The sequence below is a fragment of the Pectinophora gossypiella genome, chromosome Z (assembly GCF_024362695.1).
Source record: "Pectinophora gossypiella chromosome Z, ilPecGoss1.1, whole genome shotgun sequence".
In the NCBI taxonomy this organism is placed as follows: Eukaryota; Metazoa; Arthropoda; class Insecta; order Lepidoptera; family Gelechiidae; genus Pectinophora; species Pectinophora gossypiella.
Window position 1 is genome coordinate 15621351 of NC_065433.1, and position 18968 is coordinate 15640318.

The following is an 18968-nucleotide window of genomic DNA, read 5'->3' on the forward strand; positions in this document are numbered from 1 at the left end:
AACGATCACTGTACAGATAACGCAAATTGTTTCTTCTAAGATTATTCACACTTACTGAATACCATTGCCATTTCAGTACATTTTACAGACTTTTCAGTATTTATTTTCAGTAAGTTCAGACGTTCCGGGGTGTCTTATGAATAATTTCAAAAGCGCTTGCAATAATGTAAAGCTAAGTTTCTTTTGTAGACTTTTCAGGAGAGAGATAAAAAGTACAGATTCATTTACCTACGAGCACCTTTACGAATACGAAGAAAATAATTTAAACAAATAGTTGAATGTTGTGACAAATTATAGATATTTTTAGGTAAGTAGGTACTGTATAGGACTGTCTTATAATTAAAAGCCGAAACAGAGTATAATAGGTCACTGCACGCGTAGGGCCAAGAAGTTAATTAATACAAGCCGCATTAAAACCACTACTTAGTATTAATATGGTGAAAGTCCAATATAGCATATTATACTTAAGTTTTACTTAGCATATCATAACACTACAACCCAGTTTTGCAAAGTTTTCAAACTTTTGAATTATTCTGACTGGCACGATCAATTCATGCGTTAATAACGAGAGTTTAATATCATCTAATTCACTCAACAGTTCAAAGTAAAGCTTCTAAATAGTTTCAAATGGTGCACTGGCTGACGGCGCCGTAAGGTCCTAACTTTATTGCTCGATCTCAACTGACTAGTTAACTAGGCCAGTTCCACATGCATGATATCCACGGACAACCCACTGGATACTAGCAAGTGCTTTATATTAGATAAACTCGGTTACTCAGTAGTATACTCCTCTCTGTCTTCACAATTAGGTATTGACCGAGCGTAATTATGAAGTTTTCATACACCCCCTAAACCCCAGAAAAAAATAAAAAAAAGTAAAATAGTTACTTGTGTAATAACGAATGAATGCCTTCTAAAATTTACATTCATTCTGTAATAAATTCTATTGGCTCTATAATTATAAAGAGCACACAATTGGTGAGTGAGGTATCTTATAGGTACGTTTACAATGAAATAGACATTAAGTCGTATATTGGCCCCGATTCCTGCAGACACCTTTTATTTTAAGTTATACCCGTCATCTTCTTATTCGCCGAAAAGGAAAGGGACGGATGAATGTCAACAAGTTAATTTTATAACGAATGAATAACCTGGGCGAATAAAATAGGCACCTCGCTGGTATGCAATTCGTGTGACGTGCTGACTATGAACTACTTAACTATGTCAGGCTATTGGCCGATGTAAAATTATTAGACGGTTGTTTTGGATTTTCGCTTAAAATTGACGTGTGTTCCATAAACTTTATGCCTGTCGATTACCCATCCCTTTCTTTTGCAGCGGATAAGAAAATGACAGGTATAACTTAAAATAAAATTAGATGCGTCTGCAGGAATTAACACCGTTGTTTACCCCCACGACGTGGTTCGGTTATATCGCGTACTAAGTCCATCCTTCGAAAGTAGGTACCTACCATGGTACAATCAGCTTCAACTTTAGCAGTTTAAGCATCATATCCATAGCATTATCCCGTTTTTCATAGGGTCCGCTTACCTAACCTGAAGATTTGACAGGTCCAGCTTTTTACAGAAGCTACTGCCTGTCTGACCTTCCAGCCTGCGAAAGGAAATCCAGCCCAGTACAGGTTAAGTCACATACCTCCGAAAAGGCATTTCTCGGGAATGTGGGTTTTCTCCACCGCTGAGCATATGATAATCATTTATGATCCAAACATGAATTCGAAAACAAATTCGACAATCATTAGTTTAGGCTTTGTTTTGGATTCGAACCTGCGACCTCAAAGTGAGAGGCAAGCGTTCTACCATCTGGGATACCACGGCTCAACTTTAGCAGTTTAAACGTCAAAGAGTAATTTTAAATCACTATGCAGTAATTAAATACTCGTAATCATGTCGTATTTCCTATTTTAAAGATATTTAGAAAGTGAATTTATGTCCCGCTTTGCACGCCATGCGCCCGACTGGACAGAAACCTTGTAGCTTTTCAACCCGTCGTAACTAACCAATTCATTACTACAAAATGTGGATTGGAAATAATAAGTAGCATAAGTATTTATTAAACACTATATTTACAATAATGGCTTACTTATAAACATACTCCCGTCGCTGTCTTTTTTGTAGAATAGCCATAGAACAACAAGGACCTCCGACTGACCATTTATTTAACAGAAATATTTCCACCATACATTACTTTCGGTTTTTGCAACTCACGCCAACATTTTTTTTTTCCACGACACTTGACACCTAACTTTATATTTGGGCCCATTTACAAAATATATGTCAAATCAAATGTATATCATTAGTCAATAGTTTTTGCGTGATAGAGGCACAAACAAATTCCTACATACATCTTCATAAGCTTTCGCGTTTATAATATTAGTAGGATACCGCTCTTACAAATTCACGTAACTTACTGAATAGGCACTCGTGCCCGTATGATATGCAAACAATGAATAATGAAGGGTGGCAACATGTAGCCAAGATACGCAAACCACATACACTGTTACATTCCGCCGTCATTAATCTATTATTTCTAATAGTGCTCCAAAATAATATTCATAAATTCACGCCGCGAATTCAATAGAAATCAAACTTGAAGACCTTAGTTATACTGTCTAAAATATACTATTTACCATCACGTTATACAGGAACTGTACCCATGTGTATTATATATGCTATTTATGTAAAGTTGGCGCTACAATGCTATTTATGTAAAAGACGGCCTCTGTGGTCCAGTGGTTGAGCGATGTGCTCACGATCCAGAGGACCCGGGTTCGACTCCCGGTGGGGGCAAATCACAAAAATCACTTTGTGACTCCTAGTTTGGTAAGAACATTACAGGCTGATCACCTGATTGTCCAAATAGTAAGATGATCCGTGCTTCGGAAGGCACGTTAAGCCGTTGGTCCCGGTGACTACTTACTTACTGATGTAAGTATGTAGTCGTTACAACTTACATGAGTCATGTCAGGGGCCTATGGCGGCTCAATAATAACCCTGGCACCACGGTTGATGGGGTTGGTAATCCGCCTCACAACCCACACGATAGAAGAAGTATGTAAAGTAATGCTAGATACGAAATGATCCCTTGCTCGGCTTCTACGATAGAACAGGGGAGTAAGTAGCATAAGATTTTGTAAAATTTTCTAAACCTCTGCTCTTGTTTTAATTGGAATATACCAATATAAAAGACACCAGCAGTGTTATTACAAAACCAACTCTAAAGATAAACTAGGATTAAAATAACAATCCACGCCACGAAAGTCTACGAATTTTAATGAAACTAATTGACAAGTCATAATAATTCTATGCTGAATCTGCGACAACAGCGCCGCGGCCGCGGGACTTCTTTCGTGATACAGACTATATTTTAAATCTGGTTTATCTTTTTTTTCGTTTTCTAAATAACACTGCAGCTCAGCTGTAGATGCAGATTACTAATTGAATACAAATAACTCGTCTTCGTGTCGAGTGAAGAGTAGGTAATCTATTCCACTAATTGTCGTCATTCAAAATTCGAAACCGCTAAAACTTTACAAAACTTCAATCGGTACCCTATAGGTATAAACCAATACAATAAAGTACATAAGATCATGGCTGATTGCCATTCACGCCTGATTTCCACAGGGCAATAAATATTTATCTACTTACGTACAACTTTAATGTTCAAGCATTTTGAAAAATCAAAACGAATGTTGCAATATTCTCAATCATTATACAAAATTAAATGTATATTTCCAATTTTCAACTTATGGCGTCGTGCAGTAATTTATCAAGTGAACTTTTTCAAGATTTGCTGAACACATTAGAAGGCTGAAAATAAAAGTAAGTAACAAGAATAAAAACGCTGGGACCAAGGTAAGAAAGAATCCGTACTAATATCATGAAAGCGAGAATAGAGTTTGTATGTTTACGAGTATACAGAAACGGACATAACTTACTTACCAGAGACGGAAAAAGACATAAAAATAAATTGCTTACACGCTGTGGCGGCGTTAAAAATCGCAAGCTGAGAGCTACAATTGTAAAATGATGAAGTCGGAGAAGGGGTCAAAATAGTGCTCATTCAATGGTCAAACAGGTACCTACCACACACCGGTACAGGTACTTACGTAAGTAATATTGGCTGAGTAAAAAGGCCTTTAAAAAGCGAAGTGTTAAAAAAATATCCAGCGCTTATTTTCATTTCCTTTAACCGCGAATACTGAAGGAATGTATTCAAGCAACTGGTCCGGGCCTGTTATGTACAGGCGTGTAGACCAGTGAATAAGTAAAATGTAATCAACAGGTGGACTACGACGTCTCAGGTTCAAAGATAAAGGGAAATAAAAGGTAGCTACGCCCCTTGTATGTAATTCAACAGCTTGATTAAAATACAAAGAAATACGACGGTCGATTCGTCGACCTTAATAAAATAGTGTATCGCTAATAATTCGATTTTCAGTTGATGAATCCGTTTGTTTCCCATCACGTGCACGTCACAGACACAACATGTTTCGATTGGTCAGCTGTTGGAGCTAAAATTAACATGTTCTTTTTGAGAGAATTCAGCAATCAGTCGACGCGCACTCAGACTGCATAATAAAGAGTGACATGACACGGCTGCAGCAACAATCCACAACTAGTTATGTGTTCCGATTACCATACCAACCAACTTTTATACTTACTGAAATATAGAATTCATTTTACCATTGTAACTATTTACTAACATAATTAGTCAAATGTTCCCTTAATTTAAACATCATTGTAGATATTTTTTAATATTCCGTCGAATCCCAGTGGGGACAAATAACTTTGTGATCCCTAGTTTTGTTAGGGCATTGCAGGCTGATCACCTGATTGTCCAGAGGTAAGATGATCGGTGCTTCGGAAGGCACGTTAAGCCGTTGCATTGGTCCCAGTTACTACTTAATGATGTAAGTACGTAGTCGTTACTTGAGTCATGTCAGGAGCCTTTGGGGGCTCAATTAATAACCCTGACACCAGGGGTAATGAGGTTGGTCATCCACCTCACTATAGAAGAAGACTATTCCTTCCATGATATTTATCGCGAGCATGTATCTCAATGTTGTATATGAATTATTGACTACTAATCTTAATTACGATCTAAAAACACATAAATACCTGTTGCGTAATTGTCACTGAATTTCATCACACATAACAGTCTACATACGTCCCACTGCTGGGCACAGGATTCCCCTCAGTCACCAGATTTTTTTATTACTTGTTCATGAAAAACTACTGAATCGTTTTATATGAATAAATAGTAAATAGTTAATGTTTTATTATTTTTTAAAAAATTAGCGTAAACGTTACAAAAGAATGTCATTGAGAGAAAAAGGCCGCTGACTGGAGGTTCCATTGCAGCTTGAATGTAGCTGAAGTAAGGACGGCAGAAGTATTCTTTTTTGTTTTGTTGAACAGAATAAATACAGATCTAAAAGTTAATAATACCACTTTATAGTTCATCAGACTTAACTTTGGTAAATATCCCGCTGGCTGGAGGTCGGTTAGAAAACTTTGTATTTCCGTTTTTTTCAGTATAATTCAGTAGAACAAGTCCAGATCTAATTCTCTGCATCACTCTTATATCTCCCAGACAGGGGATCCCGCTGAGTGTAGACACATACCGCTCCTGACATTGCTTAACTTTAATATGTATCGATCAAGGGGCACCTACAACTAGGAAACGCAAGTCATACCTACAGTTAACACAGTTAAGTTACAGTTCGTCTTCTTATCGTGTGGGTTGTGAGGTGGAATACCAACCTCATCAACCCTGGTGTCAGGGTCATTACTGAGCCGCCAATGGTCCCTTACGTGGCTCATGTAACGACTACATACTTACATCAGTAAGTAGTAACCGGGACGAACGGCTTAGCATGCCTTCCGAAGCACGGGTCATCTTACGTTAAGACAATCAGGTGATCAGCCTGTAATGTCTAACCAAACTAGGGATCACAAAGTGATTTTTGTGATGTGTCCCCACCGGGATTCGGACCCGGGACCTCCGGATCGTGAGCCCAACGTTCAACCACTGGACTACGGAGGCCGTTACAGTTACAGTTATTCGTTCTTATATCTTGGAATTCAAGTCGACTGTCAATATCACAGTCAATATTAAAAGTGTCGCTAAGTTGTGATATTGCGCATTTGTGACTCTGACCGCCGCACCCCAACGGCGGTAGTTTATGTACTTATATAAACTTTAGTAGATATAAACTTAGCCACGTGTTGTTAGAATCGCAATCGATTCCCTTGAGAACCAACCGCACACCTGTCTACGTCACACGGAGACGATATTGAATTGAATGAATGAGAAATATCCTGCAATAATTTTAAGTTTTTCGGGTTCCGAACCTCAAAAGGAATAACAGAACCCTTATAGAACCACTTTTTTGTCCGCCCGTCTGTCTGTCCTGTGTCTGTCAAGACTTTTTTCTCGGGAACCCGTGGAGATATCAAGTTGAAATTAACGTCAGCGGTCTCTTGAAACTGAATAAAAATCAAGCTTTCTAAATCAATGCAATCCAAAGATGTAGCCATTTTTAGCCTTATTTTTCATACATTTCGTCGGGGAGCAAAACCTATGAAGTACCTCCCATAGACCAAGAATCATGGCACTAAGCACAAATAAAGGAAATATCCGAAAATATCACATACTTATATAAGAAATCTATTGTAATATTAAGAGAAGCGGAGATATAATAAAGAAATATTATTAATGAAATGACAGACAAAGCAAGTAAAAGAGGCAAGCTTAGTATACTAGAATATTCGCCAGATCTACGATATTTTGTATTTAACACTAACCTACGACTTTATATTTAAAGCCGCCACGTGCAACTGCGTCTTTCAACCCCAAGGAAGTAATTGTAATTGGCATACATAATCCAGGTAAAAATCATATCCGAATCCGATTTTAACATGGGATTTTAATAAGGCAACGATATGTTAACTCCTTTGTCTTTGACATTTCTATCGATAACTAAATACAACAAATTTACAAACCGGTAAATCACTAGCGTTCGATGACAGTGACAACTATGATCGCCATGACAACTAGAGAACAATCGCTCATAGTCGCTTGACTGATCCGCGCGATTAGTACAAAGCATGAAGCATGTTGGTCAACTAATCCGTAAACAACAGGGCGGTTATAATTTTTTTTTTTACTTTTTATGAAGATTAAATAAAACTAAAATTCCATCTTTAATAAAAAAACCGTACAGTTAGGCTTTTTCAAGGACGTCGTTTCAGCCAAGATTCAGTCTAGCGCGCAGACCGAAAAGTATGTAATTGAAGACATATGGAATGTATTTAAGGAACAAGTAGTGTATGTTGCTGGCGAAGTGTGTGATGTGGTGTATCTAAGAGAAGAAAGAGTAGGAAGGTAAAGAATGTTTGGTGGGATAGTGAGGCGCAAAGGCGCAGCAACAAAGGCAAACCCAATGGTGTAGAAAACAACGATTGTGGATGTACCAAAGGCGAGAGAAATGTAGGTATGAGGATCTGAAATGTATTGCAAAATATGTTGTAGAAAGAAAGAAAAATGAGCAGAAAGATGAAAAGGTTATGATTTCCAAGCTAACCAAATATGGTTTTGGAATTCCATAAGATCTGCCCGAGGAAAATCTAGCAAACTCGAAACTGTCTAAAAACAAGGCTTGCAGTATAAGTAAAGAAAACGTGATAAGAATGGAAGGATTATTTCGAAAATTTATTTAGGAGAGCGACAAGGCGCAAGCGTGGCATTTATAATGGAATGAAAATGATGGTGGTAGTTAAATTTTTACGGATGAAATTATAACGCTTAGGTATGAAGCCTGGAAAAGCGGCAGGTTGTGATAGGATTTCAGTCGAGATGCTGAGGGCTGAACAGCGCGTGAAGACTAATAGTCAGCATCGCCTTTTTAATCTGTGTTGGCCTAGCGGTGGCTAAAAGCTCTCGTGGCATGCGAAAGTGCTGATTGATAGGGTTATGAAAGAGACAGGAGGTAAGATGCAAGCGGGGACGTATAGACAGTTCTTTTCCTTGAGATGCATTGCTGAGAAATTTCTAGCAAAAAGCCAAAAACTTTACTGTGTTTTTGTAGATTTTGAAGGGAATGATGAGGAATTTACTGTGTCTCTGTATGCAGTGAACGGAAAATTGATCCAAGCACTGAAATCTCTATCAGAATTCCAGTGCTTGTATCTAAATAAACGGAGTGCTTGTATCTAAATTAACATAGACTGGTTTAAGGGCCTAGTGCAACCGGAGACGGTTGCAGAATTCAGAATTGGAATATGTTCACCCCTCTCGGGGAGCACCCCAGCTGACGTCATACCCGAAGTTGCTCTACTTACTATTCCAAACATTCGACAGTGAAAGAAGGAAAAGTAAACTTAATGTTCTCTAAATAGGGTCTGGAATTAAATGTAGGTAGGTAGGTGTACTTACAATTATGTTATGCCCTTATGGAATCATTTTGAACAATAATATTTATTTGCTATGATATACAATGTAAGTAGAAGCAGATTCATAGTTCGGATAAATTGGATTAAATACGTTTAGAATATATATAAAAAAAATATAAGCGTATCTATATTTTTTTTTACCTTACTTACCTTCATTATTTTATTAAAAAAACTATAAACATATTAGAATGCTTTTTAACATTTTACCACCCTCTCCAACATCCGATTATATTCTGGAATATTATTTAAACTATTGCAATATATTGTTACGTAAAACAAAAATCATCATAACCAGAACATTCTCCTAACTTATATATTATGCCATTTTTAATACCAAACTCTATGATCATTAATTAACGTTTATTGGATTTAAAAATAATAGTTTATCATACAAGTGAGTTATGCGTGCACTTAAATTTGAAAATGAAAAATTGTATTGTATGTTCAACAATTTATTTATGACTGCTTGTAAAATCACACAATTAATACTTACATTTAAAATTGATTTAAAACGAGTGAACAGTGAGTATTTTTTTTATACACGTATGCTGCAACAGTAATACATATCCTTTATTATACGCCTATATCACTTTATTGCGAAGTAGCTATTATATTTTGAAATACAAAAAAGACGAGTTAATTTTGGTGACATAATAAAAAATGTTCAGAGAGGCGGTAGCGTAGATGTCAACGTATTTTGTTCATGAAGTCTTTAGACTTCGTATCGCTGCTACTCACTTGTCTTCTGACTACTCACCCTATTATAAGATTACAGAAAGAACTTAGTTTATCAATCATCAATATTATCAGTCTCAATCGCTTTATTTATTTATCTTAATGATAGATACAATCAACAAAGTTGATTGATCAACAAAGTTGATTGTTGACTCTTCCACATAAAAATGGCTATAAGTAATACGAGACAAAGAAAATACGAGCTTTTAAGAAAATTCTAATCAATCCCTTATGCAATTATGTTAAGATCAGGATAACCTGAGTAGATTTTTAAATTTATTTCCTATTGCATCAATCTAAGTGAACAAAAATTACGCGGTCTTGGGGGTAAGAGGCTCGCATTCAACGCTTGTTTTATCTTATAAACAAGCTAAGTGTACTTCCTTACTTTAAAAAAATACGCGTCTAATACTTATATCATGTATATTTGTGCACAATAAACGGTAGTTAAATAAATGTGTTAATATTGCTTAAAAAAGAAAATAAGTATCACTAAAAACTTGCCACGACTCAATTTTGCGGAGACTGCAGCTGCAGCATCGAGAAAGGTGTCAGAGGGATGTATAGCGTCGCTGTGGCTGCTCAAGCTATTCATGGATTCAATTGCCTAGATAAAGGATTCGAAAGGCACTTCGTGTGGACTAAGAATGAATGACAAATGCCTTCTCTACCCCTATGACCAGGTAATACTTGCGCCTGAGGGAGATTTGTGTATGGGACATACCTAATAGTCTACCATTTATGGTCAGTCACATCTCTAGCGCGAGCAAGCCAACGCGTCTCAATGTTTGGATCTTGTAATTTAATTAATATCCTAAGTAGAAGGAAGAAGCGACAGTTAGGATCGTAGTAAATGGAGAACATGGGTTCTCGGCCTGTCTCAACGGAACTTCCACTACACAAAAATACACGTGATCGTATGTATGTAATATAGCTAAATCGCTCTTTAACTTTTCGCAGCATAACGTTAAAATTGGGTATACGCTCGAATTTCCCTAATGATGGCGCACGTGATAATAAAAAGCGTTTGGAAGTGTTCGAAGAAACACAGTGAGGTAGTAGGTACCTACCTTCTACATAGCGCGCAGGATGAAAGATGGTAGACGGTAGCCGGTCGTCGGCCCGGTGGGGGCGATGAGCGGGTCGCGACTTCGATCCTATTTTAACCGATTTCAACAAAAAAGGTTCTCAATTCCACCCTTATCACGTAATATCCACACGCTTCAAAACGCCAATTACAAAATGATAGATATTTGTTTGTTTTTGGTCCGGTTTTAATAAAATTATTGTATAATTATTAAGGGGGCCCTGAAGGTCTCATCCGGTCATTGGTAGTAGGTAGGTATTTTATTTATTAGTAGTTTCTTGAGAATCTTCTAAATATTATTTTAAACTAATGTTTTTTTAAAACCTCCCATAGTTGTTTAAGTAGATGAAACATATTTATTGTAAGTAGGAATTTTAGCTACTATCGCTAAATAGTATCTAATGTGATTTATTGACCTAAATGCTTCAGCTACATCCAAAACAATACACGTGAAAAATATAAATGAAGGAAAAATAAACTATTGCAGCGAAAACATTATCTAGATCTTAGCTTCAATTATTAATTATCTACCAGAAGTAAGTTAAATTAAATGAAGCACGACATATAGGTACCCCTCATTAAGCAGGTTTAGACTATGCGTCATTAAAAATATAAAAAAGTCCCCAAACACCAAAGAAAAACTTTATGAATAGCAACCATCAAGGAAAAGATTCAAAGAGATATTGCGCGTAAGTAATTACGCTCAACGCTCGACGTAATCACTCCTCTTTGTCCACAAAACCGCTTACACAAAATAATTTAACCCCCAAACGCGGCAAGAAATAATCTAACCACTGCTGTAACACGACGGCACGCGGACGCAAACACGCGCGCGCCACGCGGCCGCCCGCGACAAAACTTATTTAAAACCGTTTAAAGTCGCGAAAAAAATAACAAATTCGCTGCGGCTGCTTAAGAATGGTCTACGAAAAACTTACCTGTAATTCACGGAGCCTCCATGTGTTAACAGGTGGCCTTCGCAACAAGTCAAGCAGCGCTACAGGTCCCGGCGTGCGGCGGCGGCGACGGCCGGTCAGCGACACGCGGGTTACTCGCGCTCGACGCACGCGCCAACTACCCTCTCTCCCCCCATCGATTTTCGATGTACGCCGCCTAAGGCGCGGTATTTACTAATGCAGAGAACTGCCGGGTTCCCCTTCCAAGATTTTCCCCATTTTCGCAGCGCTATCGTTAACTTGAGTCGCTCATGCCACGGGCGGGTGCCTGGCAAGCGCGGGACGTGCGCTCTCCCCACGAACTAGCCGCGAACCTATGCGCTGGAAGGCATTACGTCCTTCGCAAAGTTTGTCAAACTGACCTCATAAAGTTTCCCGGACAATAAAATGACACGTAGGATTAAATGATCAACCAAACGTAGTTACTTATTTAAACTAAAAATTGTTGTTATCGATAAAAACCTAACGTTCGACGAACACATAATTAGCCTTACAAAGAAAACAAGGAAACTTATTTACGTTTTCAAACAACTAAGATACGTAGCGGATACTAAGTTGATGAAAACTGTATACTTTAGTTTATGTCAATCCCTTCTTTCTTACTGCGTCTCTTCATGGGGAGGAACAAACAAGACAGCGATGCTGACAGTAGAACGGGCACAAAGACTTATATTAAAGGTTAGTCTGTTTAAACCAAGACTTTTCCCCACCACACTGCTTTATAGGGAAGCAGAAGTTTTAACAGTCAGACAATTATTTATCTTAGCAATAATATTACGCCAACATGCTGATATGACATATGACAGTAACAAACTGCCTACCCAACGTCGTTACTTCGAGGTATGTAGAAGGACTCAACTGAGAACTGCGTTCGCCCAAAGGTTCTCGGCTTTTCAATGTAGTAGATTGTATAATCACGCAAACAAACTTTTGTCTATATATCCTAAAAATATGAAAGAATGCAGAAAAACGTTAATAATGTGGCTACAATCTTTGACGTACGATGATACTGAGAAACTGCTCGCAATATGCAGATAGTAGTAAATTAGGTATTAACTAAAAAAAGGAACACCACTCGCATGACTAGCACACAACTATACACACACACACACACACACACACGCACACGCACACACACACACACACACACACACACACACACACACACACACACACACACACACACACACACACACACACACACACACACACACACACACACACACACACACACCTATTTTTCATAATTGAAATAACGTCGCCAATTTCATGTATATGTGACCTCCGGGAGTGGGAACCTGGTGACCTGGAACACAGGGTTATACCTAGATCAGGCACCAGATTCTCACATAATGTATTGTTATATTACAATGGCATTACTTTTTGTGAGAGTAAATAAAGATTTTATTATTGTTAACCTATACCTACGTCATTAAAACAGCACTTTGATAGCTACCCGAAATTTCAGTCCATCACTTTCTCGCTTTTCATTATGCAGGTAACGGCAGTGAATTTAACTATGGATATCACCTAACAAATAAATTATAACGAGTTGTTTGTTTTTTTTTTCAACTGATTAATTTTGTATAATACCTGCCTACGTACCTATTTAATAAAAATTACATGGCAACTCAAAGATCACCTTATTCTGCTGATAAGCAAATCGGTAAGTAGGTTATCTAACTTAGCTACTTAGGTACCTACCTAATCGTACTAATATTGTAAACGCGAATATTTGTGATGATGTTATATAAATATGCCTACAACATCCTCTCAAACTTCGTCTTGCACGCAAAACGACTGAATAGGTTTTGATGACATTTGTTGCATAGGCAGGCTACTATATATATGATTCATAAAGGTCCTTGTGTAAATTGGCTAAAATATAACAACAAGTGTCAAGTACGCAAGTCGAGGAAAAAACTACCTTCTGCGAGCTATTTCGGCGTGCGCTACAAAAACCGTAAGACTTACACGGATATAAGCGCTCCCCTTTTGTCCGACCAAGTATGTATATATTAATGCAATGGTGCTAATTCCTGTAAATACCATCTAATTTTATTTTAAGTTATATCTGTCATTTTCTTATCCGCCGAAAAGGAAAGGGACGGGTAATTGACAAGCATAAAATTTATGGAACACACGTCAATTTTAAGCACAAATCTAAACCAACCGTCTAAAAATTTTACATCAGTCAATAACCCGACACATTCATTTACTCATTCTTCCTAAAATTAAGAGCTGTGAATCATCCGTCCCTTTCCTTTTCGACGGATATGAAAATGACGGATATAACTTAAAATTAGGCGGTGTTTGCAGGAATCGGGGCCATTATGCAGCAAAACTACAATAAGTCACGTCAAAAAAACGGTTCGTATACTAGAACCGTTTTTTTTTTTGCAGCACGTGTAAATTAGCGTAGAATTTATGTAATTAATGGTGGAAATGTTTCTCTTAAACAATTCTACAAAAATGTCGGAGACAGCTTCTAGGTAGGTATCTATCGTCACCTTATAGTAAAAACCACGTATGCGCTTTTTTGAAAAATCACATTTAATGTCATTATCTCTTAATAAATTTCGATTTCTTTCAATTAATTACAATCAGATTTTTTTTATCTGAATTGAAACTAATTTGTCTATTCCGAGTTTTTGTTTCCATAAATCACATCCAAATGTGATTTTTCAGAGCTGGGTTTCACTACTTAGTACTTAGATAACTTTTGTCTTTTATACTACGTAATTTGGACAAATAATTTTTATATTTAAAATATTAATATTTTGAATAAATATTTCGAAAGTTACCGTAGTTAAAGTTAGTAAAGAGACGAGATAAAATAAGTGTACGCGCTGCTAAAGTGGGTCGGGCGGCATGTCACCGGGCGCAGGACGGTCGAACGCATTCCAATGCAAGGGACGTGAGGGAAAAGCTCACGATTAAAACCTCTTTATAAATAGCATACAGGGTTTAAAATGTATACAATATCCACATTCTACATAATAATACGACTACTTGAGTAAGTATTTGGGAACTGAAACAGTACTTCTAAATTGCCTCCTAAATCACAAGCAATCCTTACTATGCGGTACTAATATTATAAATGCTAAAATAACTCTAACGCTAAAACGTTTGAAGGCATGAATATAGTTTGAGTGCTAGAGAAGCACATAGGCTAGATTGGTAGGTACCTACTTTCCAGAAACGGAGAGGTAGGTAGTGAGCGATAGGTAGGTTATTATTATCATAATTACTTATATACCCAAGTCTACGGGGACGATATCGCGGAAGGAGATCTAGTAGGTACTAAGTAGGTATTTGCATTGAAATAAAGGTCGCTTGAAGTTAAAAAAATGAAATGCTAGTAGGTAGGTAGGTTGAGAAAGTTATAAATTGAGGCTTTCTTCATCTTAGCTTTACAAGTTACAAATACCTACTTTTCAACAAATAACTACGAAGGTTTTCTACACAGGAAGTTCAACAAAGCCTGGGAACACAGGAAGGCAACCTCCAAAAAAATATCTTTAGGCTGTCCTGTCACCAACACGGCTAATAAACATAGAAAAAATATACCTGAAGATCTAATAAACTAAGTACATACTTTCTTACTTTACTTACCTTGGGAACGCTAACAATTGTTTATAAGTAGACAAGTTTGATAAAAAAAACTTAATACTTACATTCTCTTTGTAGGTACGAGGTTCTTCATATTTATAAATATTCTAAAACCCGAAGCCATTTATATACTATTAAAACAATGGCCGAAGAATTTGTATGAGTAGGTAGGTACGTTGATAAATAAGTCAAATAAAAAGCTTGGATTGTTCTATGATCTAGACGGTTTAGGTAGCTAGGTACTTCAAAATTAGCATTTCATAATTTATCTTCGACTGAGTTATCTACCCGAGTTTGTGTAAGTATAATAAGTATTTACCAATTTGTTTGTAGGTAGGCAGGTACTGTGCAAGCAAACTAGCAATAACTTGTGGCCTAGTTAAAATTTAGTCAGTATACCTACGTGATAGAAGCTTACTCCTACAACTCCAGCTATTATTAGCCTTCGGGAGCACTTGAGCGATGCATCTTAGTTACCTCGTATGCAACAGTGACTGCAGACTGAATTCCAAGACGAACGCGAGCCATGAATTCTAGCTCGAAATCCATTTAGATGCATCGCTTGTTCTTGTAGTTCTACCCACTTACCTACCAACGACTGGTATATTTACCCTTCTTTCCCGAGATCCACCTATTTAGTTCACCTGGTGGACCACGGGAAAACATAATAATATTCTTCCGTGGTCCACCTGCTACTTACGCCAATTATTTTTATTGAAAATATTTGTACGTATTGGTATGATAAATTATCATAGACACATCTTTAAAGGTTTCCTTTATCTGTAAAATAGATCTCTTCCCAGCCATCACTGCAGTTGTAACCTAGTTCATAACGTAAAACGTAGCTAAGGTACGTAATGTAGTTAATATTAACCTATTGGACATTTTGCTTTCCTCTTTAGGGTTTTAATAAGAATTACCTGCAAAATTTTCTCTTTACACACAATATTATCTACTTACCCCTACAGCACAGATCATCATAATAACAGATCACTCAGAACAAAAAAAATGCGTGGATTCCCTATGCCTATCACGATAATAACTTGGATAACTTACTCCGCCTCGACGATTTCATCGGCGCCAACCTTACCTACGCTGTAGGAATAGGAAATAAAAACAAACACTACTTAGGCAGCATCCCAATAGGTGTGAACTGCATCGCATTTCTATTTGGCAAATGTTAAGTGCTAGAAATATAAAAGGAGTGAACTATCTATTCCCCGGGAATACACCGGGCACGTAGTTGAAATTTTACATAGCTGTGAAACGCAGTCTTCCAGAACCGGATTTAGGCTGGGAGTCGAGCATTGGACTTCGGAAGAATCTGAAGTTAAAATTGTATCTAGCATTTGTAGATACACAAAGCAATAACTATCCAGCGTTCTTACTATTTAATAAATTTACATTATATATGAGTATAGAATATTGATAAGTAGTAACGTGGGTGATCATACCCATGGAGATATTTAATACCAAGTGTTGCGACAAAAAGGCTTCTGTTGATTTATACCATATCCACCGATTCATTAGTTCGATCTTCCAAATAACGAGATATTTTTTCTCATCTATTCCACGCGCGAACTAATATCAATGTCACCAGTTCTACTCCATTTAAATATTTCCCAACATTATTAGAAGTATTTTGTATAATGAAAACAGAGTGTTAACTGTGTATTTTTAATTATTTGCATCTTTAACTTAATAATTAATATCGAAATTAGCTTTAAAAACATACCTACAACGTACTTTTGTGAAACAGAATCACGCTGCATTAAGCATCGATTGATCGCGGAAGTGAAATAGATTATTCCAAATTTAAATACTTACGTAACTTTCGACAAAACAATTTTCAAAGTTTAGTTTTTTTTAGTTTCGGCGTAAAACTGGATCCTGCACCTACAATCACGTAGCTGCCTTCATCGACAAACTTCGCGCAAAATTGTTCGACTGTGAATTCGTTACAGCTTCAATTTGGACGCTTCAAACAGTTTGTCTGTTTTGTTCCAGCAAATATTATAATTTGAGCCATTTTCACTGCAGGTTGGCAGTAGGCAGGTAGTGACTGCAGGTTAGTCTTCTGACTATTTCTACCCTAAAAGGCATTATGAGCGTGTATGTGTGTGTGTTCCTATTTCTCTAATAAAATGTTTTATATATACCACCTTTAAGAACATTAAAAAGAACCGCTTTGTAGAGAATGTCGAATTAACTTCAAATCTAAGTACCTTACAAACTTTGAGCGACATTAACTTTTAGCCTTATGTAAATGGTACCTACTTTTTTGATATTTCTAAAAGCTTAATAAACGGCGCAGTTTTTATATACCTATTTCAGTGTATTTGGGTAAATCAAAGATTTGGATCATAGCGTCGGTGCCTACCGCTTTGACAAATCACCACATAGACCAATACGCTCTTTACGTGGATCATCCCTCCTTTTCCTTTTCGGCGGGTAAGAAAATAACAGGTAGGTATAACTTAAAATAAAATTAGGTGTCTGCAGGTATCAGCACTAATGACAGTCGATAAGAAAACTAACATCGCCACAAATTCGTTTTCGGAAGAATGCTATCTTTATACTCAAGAAGATTTAAACTTTACTCCCAAATTATGTACCACTCTGTCTATTGTTCGCGTGGATATGCTACATCTCTCTATCCGAGAACAATAATGTTTTAACTTTAAGAAAAGATAACACAAAATACAAAGGCAACGTATAAACACTCCACAGTGATAAGAGAGTTAAAATGTTAACTTGTCATTACATTGTCATTGCATGTCAAATTTAAAGTCGGTAAAGTTTTAAAAATAACATGTCACTATTTTCTGTCTGTCTGCGAAATATTTAGAACACTAGGTATCTAAAAATTGATAATTTTCTCTATAAAACACATATTCACGTAAAATGGTGGCGACAAAAGTAAAAACCCCCTTAGGGTTCGGTTCAAATGTTCCGAGATTTGGCAAAATTCACTATCACCCAGGCTTAGACCCCAGTGGACTTTTTGTGACAAGACCCAAAGGCTGCAACCCCTGTCTCTATCATCCTGTACCTTTTTATGAATATTATTTATCAAAAAGAAGACAGAAAGCTGACAAAGATCCATGGAGATACAAGACAGAACTCGAAGATTGGTCTAAGAACTTGGGATATCGCAACCAGAAAATACTTGAGCAGAGAAGATGGTTCGCTACACTACTAGGACCTGCCTGGACAGAAGTACCAGAGCCGACTAAGTATGAGCCGGCGTGCAACAATCTCAACTTTGGAAGAACTCCACGTTTCAAGTCGTATTCCAAAAGCGTTCCAGGACCGGGTACTTATTTCAGAGGTGAACCATACAAAGCCCCATATGGACCACATTCCACTAGGCCTACCCTCGAGCGAGAGGATCCTTGTAGATTTAGAGATCCAACACCAAGGTGGTCCCTTGCTCCCAATCGTTATACACTCGTGGATAAAGACAGCATCGAAAATAAACCGAAAAAGATAGTGTCACTACGAGGCCCTTATGATTTGTTTACCGGAAAGCGTTTTACTACCCCAAAAAGGGTTGTGTGCGCCACGTGGCCCATAGCACTACCAGGGTGCTTTGAAGGATATAAGAAGAAACATTTCGGTAAATGGAACAAGACGGGTAGAGAAGTGCCACCTAGGAATCGGAATGCGATGACAGATCTGGCAAACATCCCGCGCAAGTCGACTGAACCCAGTCCTTACAGCTACAATGTTGTTCGACCAATGTTCGAATTCCCGCAGTACAAGTATGGATTCAACAGTTCGTATGACAAGGCGCCGGGCTACCAGCGCACAATAGTATGGCCCGGAGTGGGCCGGTACAATCTAGCCAAAGGGCATCCTTGCGGCATGCCGGGCCATGGTCATCGTCACGTATTTCTCAGCAAAATCAAAAGAACTATTGGCGCTGTTATTCCAGAGCCACTGAATTCTTTTTAATTTATTTATGTACACTTCTCGTTTTTATTACGACCATATGGTCGTGGGTATATGTCTACACCTAGAAAATATTATTATTCTAGCATTATGTTAACAAATATTACATTTTTTTATTTAATAATTATTATGCGTATTGCAGTGTCA

The 18968-nt window shown here is 37.4% G+C and overlaps 1 protein-coding gene across 1 annotated transcript; it reads left to right on the forward strand.

Moving 5' to 3' along the window:
* Positions 1–17771: 17771 nt before the first annotated feature.
* Positions 17772–18824, forward strand: LOC126379836 (uncharacterized). The gene has a single exon (XM_050028779.1). The coding sequence runs from the start codon at positions 17772–17774 to the stop codon at positions 18822–18824; it is 1053 nt and encodes a 350-aa protein (XP_049884736.1).
* Positions 18825–18968: the final 144 nt, after the last annotated feature.